At 44.4% G+C, this 18,567-nt stretch overlaps 2 protein-coding genes across 2 annotated transcripts in view; one reads left to right on the top strand and one right to left on the bottom strand.

The window, feature by feature from the left end:
* Positions 1 to 6,308, top strand: part of LOC131266411 (rab3 GTPase-activating protein catalytic subunit) — a 138,323-nt gene extending 132,015 nt beyond the window's left edge. The window contains exons 2-4 of the mRNA XM_058268923.1: positions 3,893 to 5,018; positions 5,969 to 6,057; positions 6,130 to 6,308. Coding sequence (XP_058124906.1) covers positions 3,893 to 5,018; positions 5,969 to 6,057; positions 6,130 to 6,196 — 1,282 coding nt within the window. The 3' untranslated portion in view covers positions 6,197 to 6,308. The remainder of the gene's footprint in view (positions 1 to 3,892; positions 5,019 to 5,968; positions 6,058 to 6,129) is intronic.
* A 919-nt stretch (positions 6,309 to 7,227) lies between these two features.
* LOC131266412 (dual specificity tyrosine-phosphorylation-regulated kinase 4-like) overlaps positions 7,228 to 18,567 on the bottom strand; it is a 69,795-nt gene continuing 58,455 nt past the window's right edge. The window contains exons 6-11 of the mRNA XM_058268924.1: positions 15,277 to 15,415; positions 14,999 to 15,170; positions 12,723 to 12,866; positions 12,320 to 12,449; positions 11,393 to 11,622; positions 7,228 to 9,273 (exon numbers count right to left, since the gene is read on the bottom strand). Of these exons, the coding sequence (XP_058124907.1) occupies positions 8,960 to 9,273; positions 11,393 to 11,622; positions 12,320 to 12,449; positions 12,723 to 12,866; positions 14,999 to 15,170; positions 15,277 to 15,415 (1,129 nt within the window). The 3' untranslated portion in view covers positions 7,228 to 8,959. The remainder of the gene's footprint in view (positions 9,274 to 11,392; positions 11,623 to 12,319; positions 12,450 to 12,722; positions 12,867 to 14,998; positions 15,171 to 15,276; positions 15,416 to 18,567) is intronic.

Below are 18,567 nucleotides of genomic sequence, written 5' to 3'. Positions count from 1 at the left end.
TATCTTGTTGGTTTCATTTTGCAAGTGTTGAATGGTGGCTTGCAGCGTATGCTGATAAGAACTATTCACCTTCGCTATCAATTTGTTCTCCAGCTGTTCGAGTCGAGTTTTCGAATCGGCCTCTGTGCTCTTCACAATCCTGGTCACTTCCTGCAACGAAACTTCCCTTGCCTGTGTAGTTTTGTCCAATTCCTTCACAGTACGATCTGTTTCCTGCAAACATCAATACCACGCTTTGATATGTTGCTCGAAATATATAATTTCCTCTTATGTTTTCCAACCACATACCTTCATTCCAGACTGAACCTCTTTCAATGTGCTGTCCATTGCCTTAAAGATAGTCTCAAATTCCAACAGTTTTTTATGGAGGTTGTCGTCTCTCTCTTTAAACGTGCGGCCAATTTCCTATATAGATAAATAATTAGCTTCATGCACAGATTCAACAACATTTCTCTTTATTCACCTTCAATGCACGTTCCAAATTATCTAGTCTATCCTGTTGTTGGCCATCGTCCTGCTTCACTTCATCCGCACTACGCGACACCTCTTTTGGGGTGTTCTGACAGCTCTGATCTTTCGTTCTCAAATTTCGAACGGTAGCCTGCAGCTTGTCCTGCAGGAAGTCGAGTTTGCTTAGGAACAAATTCATACCGAAGCTATTGGAAGCAGAGGTAAAGTGAACTGAACACAGTACACCAACCAATAGCAAAATCACACGCGCACGAAATTTCATCACTAGAAGATCACGAAACAGGAACAACTCTACAGATGGACTCACTTTGTTTTCTGACGATCGTGTGTGGAGTTTGCCAATCTTTTATAAGGTCTCGGAACATTCTTTAATGCTCACAATAAGATGATAAGATGATCGTGGTTGTTGTGGGCAATGCAGAAATAACCTTCAAGCTAACCCATGAAAGGGTAGGTGTTGTTTGATAACAACCGTATTTTTAAACAACATTGCTTGTCCAGCGACGGTTCCAGCGGATATAGAAATCTTATGCATTAGATTCCTTCGAATCCTTTATTAATGAAAACATAGATCTATTTCAACACTATAACTAAACAAAATATGACATTTCAGACTCATATATTATCATCATTAAAACAATAACAAAGGAAATAGAAAACGATTTCAACCCTCTGAAGTCTATGTAACACATAACATGTATGTTTGTACTGTTTGTTTTAGTGGTGGGTTATGAACCCACACAACACGAAGTCGTATTAAGTTGAATAAATTGAATCTCATATTAGTATTTTTCGAATCGGAATCGCATTATGCATAGACAATGTACGAGCAATGTATATTCTTTGTTGCATATGATGCCGATTAAGAATGTAATACGATTTTCTTTATGCATACGTATAGATATACGAACAATGTACGGCTGATGTATATCGTAAGTCGTATATGATGCCGACTTAGAAAATATACGATTAAACATATACATTTTGAACAATGTACGGTTAGCGCCTCCACTTTTGTACGTATAGGCATTATTTTTGTATCATTTACGATTCAATCATATTGCATAGAAGTACGATTATTTCAAGTTGATATTCGATTTACATGCATATGTGTTGTGTGGGAATGCATTGTTATGTAGAAGTTATTCTTCGAAAATTATCACTGATACGACACTACACCAACCGAACCGATTACTAGGAATGTAATCTAGTCTGGGGTTTTCCTTGTCTTGTTTCTCTGGGGGTGCCCAAGGCGCAGCAGTAGCGCGAAGAAACTCCACGCCGCAGGTGTGGGATTGAATCTAGAATCTGGCACCCTTCGGTATTACGAACGGTTGACCACCCAAATCTATAATATACCGTCTTTCGATCACACATACTTTTTACGGAGAGAGGTCTTGTCCCACTACGGGAAGTCGGGCCACATAAAAAAAAGTTTTGAGTCTTATCGAATAGTGAATGAATTTTTGTTTCACTTGTTTCACTTTCAACATTTATCATTTATTTGATTTTTTTTCTTGTCCATCTCACATGATTCACTGGACTTTAAGCCTATTACTAATAAATATTGTATGGGTTTTCTGTAATTCGGTTCAAACTGATTTGTTTATAAAGAGCCTTACGGTTCATACGCGTTAGACATTTTTAAAGTTGGTTTAGCTAATAATGCAATAAAAAAAACTCACGAAATTAAATTAGCAGTTTCTTTTATGTCGAAACTGTTTCTAGTGAAGCCTCAGTAGCGAAACGACGTATGGAATTATTTGGTCAAACTTCAAAAATAAAAAATTAACCTAATTTCTCGAATCACAACCAAACGAATGCTGAATGAAAACAAGATTTAAGAAAACCCAACAAATGCTAGATGAAGTGGTATCGAAATTCCTTTAAAATCGGAGGTTTTTCTTTTTTATAGTTTTGAACTGAGCTTAATAACTCGGTTAGCATATAATATAATAATAATAATAATATAACTTTTCCATTCTCGTAAGCAAAAACGATTAATAAGCCAAGCATAAATCCTCGTAAATATTTTTTTCTCTAAAAGCTTGCGTTTCAAATGTTTGTAGGAAAAATACCCACACAACACGAAGTCGTATTAAGTTGAAGAAATTGAATCACATATTAGCATTTTTCGAATCGGAATCGCAGTAAGCATAGACAATGTACGAGCAATGTATATTCTTTGTTCCATATGATGCCGATTAAGAATGTAATACGATTTTCTTTATGCATACGTATAGATAAACGAGCAATGTCCGGCTGATGTATATCGTAAGTCGTATATGATGCCGACTTAGAAAATATACGACTAAACATATACATTTTGAACAATGTACGGTTAGCGCCTCCACTTTTGTACGTATAGGCATTATTTTAGCATCATTTACGATTCAATCATATTGCATAGAAGTACGATTATTTCAAATTGATATTCGATTTACATGCATATGTGTTGTGTGGGTAGTGAACAAATTTAAAGTCGTAGTAAAAAGATAAAGACATAGAAAGATCCCACGGAAAGTATGTAAAAAGACATGTAGGTTTTCTAAGACCAATAAAAATAATAAGCAGCACCTACGGTAAAAATAAAATTGATACAAAAACAGATCGATCTAATTTAAACCAAAGCCAACAACATTCGTTCAGTGATTGGACGCAAACGCTGGCCACTATTAACAGCTTTTACATTCTTTTCCACCGAAGAAGATGTTTCACTAGAAGGTGTTCCAACACTCTTGGCGCAATAATTTCAAGATCCTGCCCCTTTTCGAGGGCCCGACACCGAATCCCGGTGCGCAAACATTTAGCATCACGGTTAGCACGAAACCGAACCGCTAAACAACATTTCCGCCGCGCCGCGCATCGAGCTTGTTCCTCTCCCCTTTTTCCCTTTGCGATCGCGAGCACCCCTTAAGGTGTTATCGTTTCTTTCAGAGGAAGACCGGCCGGCCGGCCGGCCCATCATCCGGGGTTCGGTTCGTCACTTTACCGTTCAATGGCGTGCGATAGTGTTAAACCTGCTTGATCACGTAATATGATTGTTTTCCCAACAACAGGCGCTTGGGTTGTTTGCGCGCCCGAAGGAACGAACACGCGTTTGCAAGCGGATGGCCGATCTTGGCCTCGCATGTTGATAACGTTTCCCCGAGCCCGGGGCTGTTGTTTTACCTCGCTGGTGAGGGTGTGTGCGGTTTTTCTGGTGTGTAGTTGGCAGAACATATTCCGGTCGATAGGCAGATCGATCCCGCCTGCCAGCTGTCGATCGCGAGTGGGTACAATTAAGCGGGCATCGAAACCACCCGCAAGGGGGTTTGGTTGAGTTGGTGGAGAGTATGTACACACACACACACACACACACACACACTCATCGTATGCCACTCATGCTTCGTTCCGTTCTGTTTCGTTCCGCTGTGTGTAGGGTTGCCGGCGGCTTTCCGGACTCGCGCACCTGCCTGCTGCACCAGAAGCTGCAGATGCTGAACGTGTGCATGGAGCGTCGGACGCTGCGCGAAGGTGGGCTCCCCTTTTCGATGACGTCGGCGGGGGGTGCTGCGGGCGGAGAGTCGGACGAGGAGTTCTTCGACTGTTCGGACGAAGAGGACGCCGCTCGCGGTGGTGACGGTAGCCTACCCGAGCCCGTTGGCCGGTTGTCTCGGCTCGGGAAGATGCTGCTGGTCGGGTCGGACGAACCGCTGTACATTCCCGTCACGCAGGAACCGGTCCCGAAGACGGAGGACCAGCTGGAGGACGACGCGGAGGTGATGCTGAAGCTCGGCCCGGGCAGTGAGCTGTGCACGCAGATGATGAGCGCCTCGCTGCTGTCCGACATGGAGAGCTTCAAGGCGGCCAATCCGGCGGCCGGGCTGGAGGACTTCATCCGCTGGTACAGTCCGCGCGATTGGCTCGAGGACGAGCCGGTCGACGAGCAGGACCCGTTCGGGCGCCGGGGACACCTGAGCTCGCGCATGCTCATCCCGGGCAACACCTGGCAGACGGTGTGGGAGAGTGCCCGGCACGTTCCGGCCCGGCGCCAGAAGCGGCTCTTCGACGACACGAAGGAAGCGGAGAAGGTGCTGCACTTCCTCGAGTCGCGCACCATCGGCCAGATCGCCCAGCTGTCCATGGCCACACTGTTCCACGTGGCGCTGCTGACACTGGCCGGCCAACCGAGTCCGCCGGAACGGGAAGCGGTTCCGCGGTTCCCGGAGACGCTCGAGAAGCTAACGGCCAGCTGCTGCAAGCTGTCGCGCGAAGCGTGGACCAGCGACGGCCCGCGGGTCGGTTCGGCGGCCAAATACGAGCAACTGCTCGGCGAAATGATGCAGCTCGAGTGCGTCATCACGCAGGTTCGGAGCTTACAGCGGAAGCTCTTCGAAGCGGGCGAAAGCTCGCCCGAGCTCGTCCAGCGGATGTTGCAAGCGCGCGAAACGGAGCTGCCAGAGGGCGCTGGGAGTACGATGGCAAGGCGCTTGGTGGGCATGTTCGTGGAGGCGAAGCGGGCGGCCAACGAACAGGCAACAGATCCGCACGGCGGGTCGAGTGTGGTAAGTCGATTTCGTGTGCCTTTTATTAAAAAAAAAACTCATCAATAAACGCATCAGAGAGGGCCTTGGAAGGCTATAGCAACCTTAAGGGCACGTTAAACGAAGCGTAATCGCTGGTCTCTAGTGTATCGTCGATATTCTGGCCAAGCGTCATCTGTGCTTTGTTTATGTTTTTGCAATTTGGTAAAAGTTGCAACATTTACTGAAGCTACAGCTATTATTTGGTTGTGTATTGTTGAACACATACAAAAACTACGCTAAATAATCACAGAATTTCGATAAATATTCGCAATCGAATCGAACTGTTGATTCGTTTGTTTACGTTCTGACAAGATTACGCATGCGATTGTAGGGTAGGTGAGTCAAAATTCTTTTTGACAGATTGACCAGCGAAATTTCACGATTACGCTATCGATTACGCTTCGTGTCCCGTACCCTTTAGAGAATTTTATAATTACTTTTCCACTTTTAACATTGAAGACGATAAACTTTTGAAACATGGTACTGCAGGATTTGTAATGTCTCGTCTAAAAGGAATTTTCTAATATTCCAAATTAAAGTTCTTTAAATTTTGTTATTTTATACTGATTTTTCGGTAAATAGTTGAGGAAAGTAGTTAATATCACAGCAGGAAGTTGCTCAAATTATATCAAAATTGTTACGGATGCAAAGCAAAATTATTTAAGAGATGTATTAAGTCTTATGTAAGACAGCTTAATAGTTCATTGGCGTTTTAATACAGTCATGATTGAACGATGTACAGCACGCAATGTATTAAAGATGTCAATTTGTTAATTGTAATTAAATGAATGAATTGAATATTGAAGCGCTTAAGATGGAAGAGAGTCAGTTAAATTGAAACTCAAGTTCCATAGGATACGGATGGTTCCTTGTTTGTAACGAAAGAATATTTCAATGTTAACTTTGATGTTATTCCTTACCTTCTACAGTCTCTACCGGATCCGATCGAAAAGCAGTTCACATTGCGCCTCAGCGGAGATACGGTTAACAAAGGTCCAGGAACTCCACAATTTTTGAGGTACTGCATGAATGTCAAATTGAAGTAATATTTTCCACAGGTGTTACCATGTTTTCTTTTCTTTCTTTCTAGAGCGATCCTGACCTCACAGGAATTCCGACTGTGTGGTGCATTCAGCCGAAATACAACATTTTACTAAATGCCGGTTTCGATGGGAAACAATCGAACCATTACACCATGGCGTAACCACATATATTCGATATTATTACCTAAACATTATACGAAAACCGCACGATTCAAATAAATGATAATCTTTCTCGCAATTTAAAACTGTTATGAAATATGAACATTATTTCTTGTTGTAGGTAGTTGTCCGAAATTTTATTCCTCCGTTCGTACATTTAATTGAATAACAGATCAGAAAATCGTTATTCGTTTAATCAAAAATGTTCTGTAGTGGGACTGTAACGTTATGCCAAAAGTCTCGATCTGCGCTTGACCTTGTTAGTCATTGAAATGGCGTAAATATTTTAAAATTAATATGGTTGGCATCTCTTATGTTACATGAATCAATGAAAATTCAGCACTTTTAAGGGAACAATAAGATCAGGCGAAAAACTAAATATAGAAGACTTTGCTCATTCTTAAGAAAATAACAATATCGGTTACGGGTAGATTATAATTTCTACTAAATGCATTTGTTCTCCAAAACTGTATAAAGAAAAATGAACTAATGCCCAACATGGTTTGTAACGAACTTCTTTCTACCATATTGAACATTTTATTTCTGGTACATTTTATATAAGGAAAACATTTCTGGTATAAGGAAAACATTTTAAATCTACTCTTTTTTGCCGATTATTTCCGAAAAGCCATCAGATCGCATCCTGTTGGTGTTGGAATATAATCGCAACCATCGTGAATGACCATGCGCCTCCATAGGGAATGGCTTCGCTCAAGTTTGCTGTTCCGTAGGCTGTTCTGTTTAAATCCGTATAATATTTCTCATGAAATGAAAAGTAGAAAAACACAAGCTCCTCCGCATATGGTTTTAAAACTTTATTATAGATGTTTTTTTTTTCCTTCGCTTACGATTAAACTGTTGTTACCCACGACATCGATCCGTACAGCCTGCAGTCGGTATTTGTTGTGTTTGTTTGTTTGTTTTTAGTTTTCATCAAATCGCCCACGTTCGTTCCCTCTATTAGTTTTCGTTTCCCCATTCTCGAATTCTCGAAAACAGTGTAGCGTCGACCCTCGTCTGATCGCAGTCTCACAAATGTACACTAAAATAATCGTTACCTTTGCAGTTTATTCTTCCTTTTTTTTTTGTTTGTTCCGTTTGCTTAATATTCACGACGCTCCCATCTGTCCGGCGGCTAGCAGTATTGTTTGTTTTTTTTTTTAATTAAATTGTTTTTAATACATAGTTCATTAGAATAAGGTTGAGTCCAGCGGTCGTTGCGATCCATCGGTCGGCCAACGTTAAGTTTTGATTAAATAATTTGTTATACACATGCGTTATTGTTGTCATTCGTTTTTTTTTTGTTTGCCTTCCATTTTTCGTGCAAAGCATCGTTTCTTTTTCTTCTTACAACGCTCCCAATTAAACGATTCCCTCGTTCAATAGTTCGTACTGAAAACAAACCACTACCGGGAGCCAACCTTTAATGTTCACCGAGGGGTGGTTCACAGCAGAAAGAAATACAATAATCATGAGGAGGATGAGGAGAACTATACTTACAGATTAATGATTAGTCACTAGCTTGTTGTCAGCGGTTCTGATCCCTCCTGCCATTCGGACCCCGTTTTTTTTCTCTCTCTCATCAGAATGAGCTTTCCCGTATATATTTATAGATACCTTCCCAGTGTGCCTTCTGTGTATCACCGGTTGAGAGGGATTATTATTCGGTTCAGCTCTGGCCTACTCACTCGCGCGACACTTTGTCCAACGTTTACTTCTAGTTGATTACCACATCATTGTTGTCATTGATCGTAATAAATATATATATATCAGATATATGGGGGTATATGTATGTGTATAAAGATACATCTCTGCGCTGCGTCTACACTCACTAGCTCTGATTCGATTCCGATACCGGGCAGGGGATATTTTCTACAAAGGGATTTCTGGCCTTCCGTCTGCACTACACGTTCGGATTGGTTCGGGACTTTACTTTATTTCTACGCTTTACTTCACTTTACGAAAGATTTTTCCTCTACAAACAAACTACTGCTCGTCGAGTCCCCATCAAGAAATGGCGCATTTGTCGCCCGCAATAGATGCGCAAAATCTACCTCTGCCTGACTCATCGTGTGCTTGATGATGATCCTTCACGAGGGCCCTAACCTAACCGAATCGCTACCCTAAGGCTCGCCTATCCTAGTCTCTCTCTCTGCTACACAACTACGATGCAACAACGTACGTTTGAGCCGACGTTGTTGAAACAGTTATTTATTTTGTCACAGTCACAGTAATTAGCTCCTGCCGGTTGTGTCCCTGCTGCCGTTGAGCCTCCCGCCGGGAGTGTGGGTGTGGAAATCTAAAACCATCGAACGGGTCCGTTTTTTTTTCGGGATTCGAGCCATCGAACAAACCACCACCACACGGTTGGACAGGGAAGGAGAGAAGTAAAACTCGTACTGTAAGCGCCACGGGAGAACTGTCGGCGGACTGTTGTCTTTTGCTTTGTTTTTACACCCTACTTGTATATGGTCGTGGTCGTATCTAACGTTTAGCACGACGTTTACATCAAATATACTACTACACATCACTATGTCCATCCATCGGTTGATCCGCCTCAAGAATGGTTGCAACTAATATACAGCTCCACTCGAAGTCGCGGAGATGTTCCTCCCTTGAGCTCCCCCTTCACGAACCTCACGCACCACCCCGCCTTCCTTTGCCCTAGATGAGGCTGATGATTTTGCTCGTATCCTTGGCCCGGGCCAGCGTCTCATGTCATGCCCGACCGAAGATGGCCGACACGTCGCCGGTGCTCTGCGAGTGCGGCATCGCGCCACCGTGATGGTGATGGTGGTGATGATGGGCCGACGACGTCGACGACGAGTACTTGGACGCCCCGTTTATTGTCTGCGTGCTGCCCGACGTACCATTGTTGTTGTTGTTGCCCCCGCTGTGGTGGTGGTGGTGGCTGTTGTTGTTGTTATTGTTGTGGTTCGCATTCGATAGGCCCGCACCGCCGGCGGTCACTTTCCGGGCCGTGTTCAACCGGTGCAGTGAGTATTGCTGTTGTGCCGTTTCGAGATCGGTAGCTGTAAGGGAGAGAGAGAGCGAGAGGCGAAACACCGAAAGTAGAAACGATGGGGAAAAACAGAATTCATTAGTATTTGGTAGGAAAAATCCAGTTTGAAGTTTGATAGAACTCGTCGGTCGAAACTACAATGCGAATGTGAAAGATTAATTAACGAATGCACCAAATATGATCGTCGCGCAACCATTCCGGTCACAAAATGCCCCTTTCATCGAATGAAATTAGTGCCATCGCGAGCGAAACCCCTTTTTTGTATGACTGTTATTGGTGAAACTGTGTATTTTGAAACCCGGCTCATCGACCGGATCGACAATGGAAAACGAACACTGCGAGGAGGAAAGGACGAACACATGCACAGATGATGAACAACCGTACCTTTTGGGAAACCTTTGCTACATCCTAACGAACAACTGGTAACATTCCCGACCGATGGGTTAGTCTGTACGTTTCGGTGAAAACATAGAGAGTTGTTAGAAGATGACAAAAAGAGAAACACAATATTTATTGTGGAGCAAATCGGATTTGATCTCCGGTTGAAGTTGTACGTTATACTAGCAAAATTAGATACTGACTTTCTAGCTGATCCTAGCTTACCGAAGGAAGGGAGCTTAAACGTTTTTTTTTTTAAATACTGCTCTAGTTATACTTTCAACTACTATCAAAATATGTATCATTCAATCAAGCGTGCTACTTTACTTGTTACAATTATAGGTTTTTCTTTTTCAATTAACACATACAGCAGGAAAAACAAATCCCCACCCTTTGCACGAAGAAAATGACCCCTTTTCACAATGGAAAAGCACACAAATGCGGGATGAAACATAGACACACAGATGAACACAAATGGTCCCATGATGAAACACACCGAAACACCGTACGTTCATCATTCTTCCAAGCGTTTTCGGCACGCGAAGCAAAGTTTTGTTTGTTGGCCAATTGTTGCTTACATTTCATTCGCTTTGTTTTTTTGTTTTCGTTTGCTCTTCTTATCAATCACAACTCAGATTCTAACAAGTGTCCAAAGGTGGTGGAATCCAATAGGCCTAGAATGGTGGAGAAGAGAATTTGGAGGTTGTTGTCGCTTTTGGTTGGATTTAAAAAAATATGATTGAATTTGTTTGTTTGTGAGGGTTGGGTCGCGCCAACCCCCCCAATACCGTTCAATGCCGTTAGCGAACAACACAAACACGATTGAAATGCGTCCAGTTAAAGTTAAAAAAACACCCCTTGAACTCAAGAACGGTACAAACATTAAGTAAATGAAGTTGACTGATAATGCAATCGAGATGGGATGTTATGTGAAGTGAAAACTGTTGAACGCGTATCATGCACTTTCCGAATCAATTCTTTACTTTCCAAATGGAGACAATATGTATATTCGCTCAAGGACCGGTGGTTGAGATTATGATTTTCCTGTTTGATGACGAATCAAAACAACCGTGAATCGCAATCTCAACTAACCTGCAGCTCGATGGGTTTGGGGGAAGGACCTCACAAGCGGTTTATTAGAAGCTTTCAAACCAGCACAAAGCAGCTACGCGGGATGGAGGCAGGAAAATAAGCAAGGAACAGTTGGGATGGTTTGGTTTGTTTGTTTGTTTGTTTGATGTGTATCGGAAAACAAGGGGGCGAACAGGGATCGATTTATGCATTATTTCTCTTTCTGCTTATCGAACACGGAAATCAACTCCTTGACGGTGGTGCAGCTGATCAGCAGCTTCGTCAGCGGTTGCTTCAGCGCCGTCACCTCCTTACCTACAACAAAAGAGACACGTGTTCGAACAAACGGAGCACGAGTGCGATCGTTTGAAATTTATTCAACGGTAAAGTAACGCTTCGCATGCAATAGGAACAACGGTAACGCGTAACGCTTCCATAACAAACCCAACTTGTTTGCAAGCTTGCACACAAAGAGGCATGAAAGCAACGTGTCGAAAATCGAGCTCCCAACGAAAGGACGACACCAATCCTTCTTCGAGCGTCATTTCTTTAGTTCTACAAAACACACATCACACACTTTTCACACTTTTCTAGCATTAGGCAGCACCCTTTGTACGGAGCAAAACCGGACGGCTGGCGTGGGATTCAAAAAAAAAAAAGGCGAGTTTCCGCACACCTACCTTTGACGCGCTCTTTGGTGTACCGCTGGTTCCGGTTGGAGGGAGTCTTTATCTCCGGCAGGATGGTGTTTGGTGTCATTGGCTGAGATCGCTGCAGTTTGTGGAGGAAGTTCAGCTGGCTGTCGCTGCTCTCCTTCGACTTGGACGAAACGTAGGTCGAGGATGCGCTCGGCTGCAGCCATTCGTGGCGCGCCGCCTGCTCGGGCGTCATGCGCTTGTGTGGATCCCAACTGCAATAGAAAAAAAAAACGAGGAATTGTAGCTGAAGTGGGTAGAAAATGTCCAAAATTTAACTAACTTTCTAACGCATAGTGTTTTTTTGCTTGGGAAATTTAGTTTGAACTGTATTGGGTTTACTCCTTCCTTCCCATTTAAATTAATTTTTGACTTATGATAGAATTCATTTAATTGCAACACATTTTCAATACGTGTAAAAGTAAACATTTGAGTGACATTTAAGTTTTTAAATACCACCACTTTTCAATTCCGTCATTCTGTTGCAACTAAATTTCCTTTAACCTGGGTAAATTCTCCTCCATTCAATTGTCACGAACCAAAGTGAAACACAGGTTCCCACTTCCGGCTTGCCTTCCTAAAACCATCGATAAATACCGACTGCAGCGCCCTACGAGTACATTTCCCTACGAGGCCACCGGGTCAAATTTAATCGAAAAATTACCATCCGGGGTGACCATGAATAAAAGCCAACAGCCGAGCCGGCTTTTCCGCCAACATCAGCAAACAGAAGAGCCGGGCACGCAAACGAACCACGCACCTAGTTGGCATTCGTGTGCTCCTTCCGTGAAAACGCGCCCAAACCAGACCAGCGCAGTGTGTCAGCGTGTGCTGGTTGGCCTGCCCTCCCTTTACCGGCCGCGTGGTAATTATTAAAGTAAGGTCCCACTCCGAGAGCCAAAACGAACTTACTCCAAACATTTGCTGACGAAATCGATGAACACGGTATCGTTGCAACGCAGGGCCTGCGACAGCGTCTTGGAGGCCGGTTTCCTTTTGCGCCCCTTCGAGTTGGTGATGCATCGCGGGACTCCTCGGGAATCTGGAAAATCAAAAAAAAACAATTCGTTAGACTGAAAGTCAAGGGACACAAAACTAATGCGGAAGGAAAATGTAATGCCACTAATCAGTGGCTTTTGCTTAAAAAAAAACACCCAAGAGCGGACATGGAAATAAAAACACGCCCTCCGAATGCAGGTCACGAGGCCACCTTCCGGGGGTGGGGTTTTTCCATTTTTCCGTGCTTTGGAGTAATTCAAATGGTGCGTATTGGATTTGTTTTATTTGTGTTTGGTTTATGCCTTGTTTCACTGACCGAAGAACAGCCGCTTGCGGGTCGCCAGCTGGAAGACGTCGTTCGGCGGGACGCCCAGTATTTCCATTATGCACGCCAGCTGCTCGACCTCGTTCTCCCCCGGGAACAGCGGATAACCGGTGTACAGCTCGGCCAGAATGCATCCTACAATGGAAGTGGAGAGGGGGAAAAAATACATGAGAACCATTCAGAAATTAGTAACGTGGAAAGCACAACACAAGGAAACAACGGACGCTAAATGACGCACGAACACCGATCGTAATCTTTGATCTACATCCTGTCGGTGGGTCGCCGTTCAGGAAACGGGAACAGGTAAAAGGATTAGTCAGTCGAGAGGCGGGTTGTTTCGTACTCGTCGGTGGTTCAATTGGGGGGTGGTTTTTTTTCTACTGCAGTTGTTTTGTGTGTTTATTTTCCACCCACACGATGAATGAATTGAACAACGGCGGGCCGGTTGTTGCATGCTCGATTCAATTATCACTAAGTGGTTGAGCATAAGTTAGCAGTTGGTGGTTGGCTGGTGGTTGATTTCCGGGTCGATTGCCGCTCTCCTGCCCCTCTGCTGCCCCTCCGAGTGGTTCCTCTTTGTTTGCGCCCCTCGAACGTGTGAACATTCGGTGAGGATTGTAGATAGATATGGCCTATAACTTCGCTTCCTTCTTGAGCGAGTTCGTCGTCGTCACACACACACACATGACGAGAAGTATGGAAACGGTTGCGGTTTTCTTTCTTTCCGTTTTACGATGCATCATAAAACATTCGCGATGAAGAGCCCTCACGACGTTTTCGAACGTATGGGAATGCATTTCGAAGTCAAAAGGGATACGTTTTACTGACAATTTGATTGGATGCAAATTGACAACCAACACACAACCAACCAACCCACCAACTACCAGCTGCTGACGAAGGCGGGAAAACCGCATGTTGACATACATGATTGCTTTATTCCACCTTCGCAAGAACGATTTCAGCGGCCAAACGATCCGATTCACCGACCCATCATCACCGAACGGCCATCTTTATTGAAGCGTTAAACCACCACCAACGATCATAACGAAGCGGGCAGAAAAAGTGAAACAAATGAAACAAAACACACACGCCTCATTAACAGGGGTGTCAAATTTATGCTCACATCACCTACACCCGAACCCGGACGGCGCACGCGAAGCGCACTGCGGCATCATCCTTTGCTCGTTCTACCGCAAGGACGAAAAGGGGAAAAACATTCTCCCGAACGACAGGAGGTGCCGAGAGGAACGTGCGGCTTTCGGGCGAAATCGATTATTTCCACGTGCATAATAAAATATGCACAATCGGGAGGGGGGCCCCACGAGCGGAACAGCCCGAGTCCGCTTCTCATGGTCACCGGTTTTTGATTGCGTGAAATATTACGTACCGTGAAACGGTAAACCGGAGATGCCGGCGCAAGCAAAGGAAGAGAAGGAAGCGGGGTTGATGTCATGCAGTTTTCACTCGTGCTCGTTCGTTGCTACAATTACACACCAAGTGCTTGTGTGTTTTAGATTTTCCCTGGTTTTATTTGCGCTTTCCGTTCGGTTCTTTGCGCAATCGTGATCTGATACGGAAACTAAACGGAAAGTGATTTCTTGCGTTGGTAGATAACGTATGTGTGTGTGTTTAAAGGATTGAATGTCTTTGCCAACAACACGGTGCAACTTGAAAATGACCATGCGCCTCCATTCGGTCGGCGAAAATCGAACAACCTTGCAATTAGTCTCGGAAAAGGGGGGGGAAAACAAACAGACGAGAAATATTTGTTCAAATAATTAGATTCCCCTTAAGCCGTACGCATTTTCCCGACGTTGGTTGATTTTTCTTCTCCATAGCTGTCATGCCTTTGTTGGAAAAGTGTTCGGGAATCATAAATCTTTTTATTTTTGTGTTCACCCCAGACTCAGACAGACATGTGTGTGTGTGTGTGTGTGTATTCGACGGATTGATTATTCCATCAAATATGCATTCCGCACCGACACTATCCGATTATGCGAGGTCAATTGGAAAACCGTTTCATCGTTTGGCCTGGGTTTTGTGTGCGGGGGAGGGGGGAACGGGAAATCGTATGTTACCTTTTGGCCTGTGTGTAGGTGTTTGAGTGTGTGTTTTTTCGAGCTGGTCATCTAAAATTCATTTTCTCATTGTCGTCACGGGCTGAACACCGAAGGGTACCACCTACGTCACATTTGCTGTCCGAAATTAAACTCCCCCGGGGGGAGGGGGGAGAGGGAAGAAATGGGAGTCGGGGAGTTGAGGCTTACCTAAGCTCCACATGTCGATACCCTTGCCGTACGGGTAGCCGAGGATGACTTCCGGCGACCGGTAGAAGCGGGACTGGATGTAGGTGTAGACGGTTCGGTCGGAAAAGCACGAGCTGCCGAAATCGATGACCTTTATCGAACTGCTGCCCCGCTGTTTGAGTAGCACGTTTTCCTGGAACCAAAAAAAAAAAAACAATTCGGAGATTGGAAACGTTTTCGATTCGGAAAATTGCCCACCCAACTTTGGTTTGCTCGTTCGGCAGAAATTTTCAACTTACCGGTTTTAGATCACAGTGAATAATGTTCAGATCGTCGAGGAACCTTAAACACTTGACGATCGAGTTGCAGAACCGCCGGATGAGGCTTAGGCTGAATCCCTGATAGTTGTTCTTCTTGATCAACTCGTACAGGTTCAGACTGAAAAAAGAGAACAACAAACGAGAAACCAAAAGTGTAGTTAGTGAAATGGATCAATTAGCTTAACGGCTCTATTTCATGTCTGGCGATCGTTTGACGTTCGGCATCGTTCCGTAAAGCGGACGACGACTCGCCCGACGCAGGAGTCTTTTCTTTTAGCCCAATCTTATAAAAACCTCGCGTTTGTCTAACTTCAATCGTACCTTCATTGTTAAATGTCAACCACATTGACTCCGGTTTCGTAAGTTTGTTATTTTTCCATACAGAAATAAAACCTAAACCGCGTTCCGTCCATTTAGTAAACAACAGTGGCTTTTCTCTCCAAATCACAAACTTTAAACATTAGCCTACGAGAACGCACGAAACGACAGTTCGGGCGAAAAAGTTTGCAAAATGTTATCGCAAGGTTCATGTCCTCCGGCAATAAGTAAAAGTTACGTTTAATTATGTCACTAAATGTTGTTGATGTTGTTGACTATTTTTCCACCGAAACACTAAACAACCGGAACTCCGGGAACGTGGAGGGTTTCCGAAATTTGTGTCTTTGGTTAAGGCTTTCCACGGTACATCTGATAAGAAGCGCAAAGCCCGTTCCGAAGATTCGTCCCAATAAGCTTTACTTCCGGAAGTCGAGAGCTTCGTAATGACCTTCGAGCTGTCAGGCTGGGGGGATTTTAATTTGGCGAATTGTTTACCACTAAACAGCAAAAGTTTGTGGCCTGGGAAAATGGCAATGAAAAATGAATGGAGGAGCGTATCGAAGGGCACACGGACTCGGAATGGCGAATAAATAAACAACTTAATAGCTACAACGAAAAGCTCCCCATCCGCAAACAGAAGAAGGCACCTCGAGAAGGAGGGCTTTCAGCGTTACTAATTGTTTCGAATTATCCTGCTTTATGAAAAATAATCCCTCCCAACGGAAAGCCGTCTTCTTCCACGGGGACAAAAGGTGAGCAAAACGATTTTGTCACGGGGATGCAATGCATTTTAAAGTTTAAAAAATTACCCACCATCATGCTACATATATCTTGAGCGGATCTGCGGTAATTTATTTACCACATGCAACACACGGAGCCGATGCACCGAATGCACAAATGTGCAGCTTTTTCAGTGACCTTCCCTGACCTGAATGCAAACGCCAGGGAATAGTTGAGCAAACTTTCGGGTGTTTTCCATTTCGGTTTTCCCCCTTTGCCAAGGGCTGAAATGTCACGGTCATTGCCTCAACAGGACAGTAAAATTAATGCGAGCATTAAAAAATTCGAAACAAATTAAGAAAGCATGATAAATACATTAAAATATGTGTATGTGGAGTAATCTTGCTTCGGGAAAAACCTTTATCCCGAGTATGTTGAATTGGTCTCCCGTTACGAAGGAATGATTTTCCGACGTCCGTATGAGTCAGTTCTCGTGTTTTCCAGCTGAATGGTACAAAGTTCCTGTGCCATCTCGCTAAGGGCGACTTCCAAAAGACGGGTCGAAAAACCCGATTCCCCATGACCTTCCGTTTGTCCGTGGAATGTTGTTTTTCTGTTTCGCTGGATTAAAAAAATGCTAAACGCTTCAAAAAGGAGCGAATTAAAATAAAACGCAGTATCAATACGACGCGGGTGTCCCGAAAACTTTCCTCCCATTCTCGTGTCAATGTGAAACTACCAACGGTTTGTTGCAAAAGTTCGACCGTTTGGCGCAACCGAAACGCGGTCGGTTCACTTGCGCGATTTTCCCACGTCAATTTTTGATGGTCTCCCGTTTGGCACCCAAATGCGTCTAATTTTTCCCCGCACCCTCAAACACCGTCGAAACTTTCGCCCTTAATCGTCAAGCGGGCCCAACGAGCGTTCCATGTTGACGATGGATTACGATAGCTAAACATAGCGTGGAAGTGGAAGAAGCGCTTGCGGAGCTTATCTGATGAGCTCCCACACGGAGTATGTGTGTGTGTGTGTGTGTGTTTGTGCAGTTCCGGACACGGTGGCAAACGATGAACTGGAAATGGGTAGCGAACGGTACCATCCGGTCGCCGGAAGACACGCCGCTAAAGTTTGCCAGTGAAGTGATTTTTCATTTCTAGCAACCAAACTTTATCCATCGCTGCGGCTTTTCCACGCGGGGCCACGCGGGCCAAGCGGGGGGGTGAAGGTTAAAAAGTTGTGCCCAACCCGGGCAGTAGGTAAGCCCACGCATCGGCGCCCTGTAACATACGCCAGGCCGGAACCTTCTTCGCCGAAAGGGACAACTTTCTGCCACAATCCGTTTAACGTCGGCATGATGAAGTCCTTTTTGCCCAAGCGGCGTGCGTGGATGGTCGGATGGTATTGAACAAGCGACCACGCTAAAAGCTGACCCTCTCCCATCCCCTTACTTCACACGGGTAAGGTGACACGAAGCCAGTTTGGGCGTTCCTGTGGTCGCCTCGGGCCTCGCCGCATTAGAAAATGCGTGTTAACCGAGTTAGGCAACAGTTTGAAGCCTCGGGCCGGATGCGTGCGGGCAACCGTCGGAACGCTAAATGGCAGTTCATAATTATCTCCAAGTTGAATGAACAACCACCGACGTTTGGGGCACACGAAGGTTTGCGCACTGTCTCGAGATGGTTGGCAGCAATTAAAATAAATTATAAATAATCTAATTTGCGTTCGGAAAAATAAACCAATTAGAAGTTATTAATTATTAGAAACATTAAACTGGCTGGAACTCGCGGACGCACCGATGATCTCTCTAAAACCGATTTGACTTTACTAATCTATTCTTTTAGTGTTTTCCTGAAAAAGGAAAATAAATTAATTGCGGCTGGTTTTTAATTCGGAAATAAACGAGTTGTTTAAATCCTCCAACCAACGATTGCTCGTTTAATCAATAGCGAAGATACTGATCGATTTGTTTTCAAACAAGTTCCTTCACATCTGCACCGGTTCGCACAGACACCGAATGACAAACGGAACCATTTCCCTCCCCCCCATCGCTCCCCAAAGTCGTTGCCGAAGCCGTTTTTATCTTTCGCCGTGATTTATTTGCATATCATCGTCGTTATCGGGCAGCATACGACATTAAAACCCGGAGCGCGCGCGAATCCATCACAAGCCAGTTACGAAACATGCTGCACGGTATTATACATATTAATCCTGCCTTCCCCCCAGCACGTCCCT

This window comes from Anopheles coustani, chromosome 2, assembly GCF_943734705.1.
Source record: "Anopheles coustani chromosome 2, idAnoCousDA_361_x.2, whole genome shotgun sequence".
NCBI lineage: Eukaryota > Metazoa > Arthropoda > Insecta > Diptera > Culicidae > Anopheles > Anopheles coustani.
The sequence above is the reverse complement of the archived record's forward strand: the minus strand, read 5'-3'. Positions and strand labels throughout refer to the sequence as shown.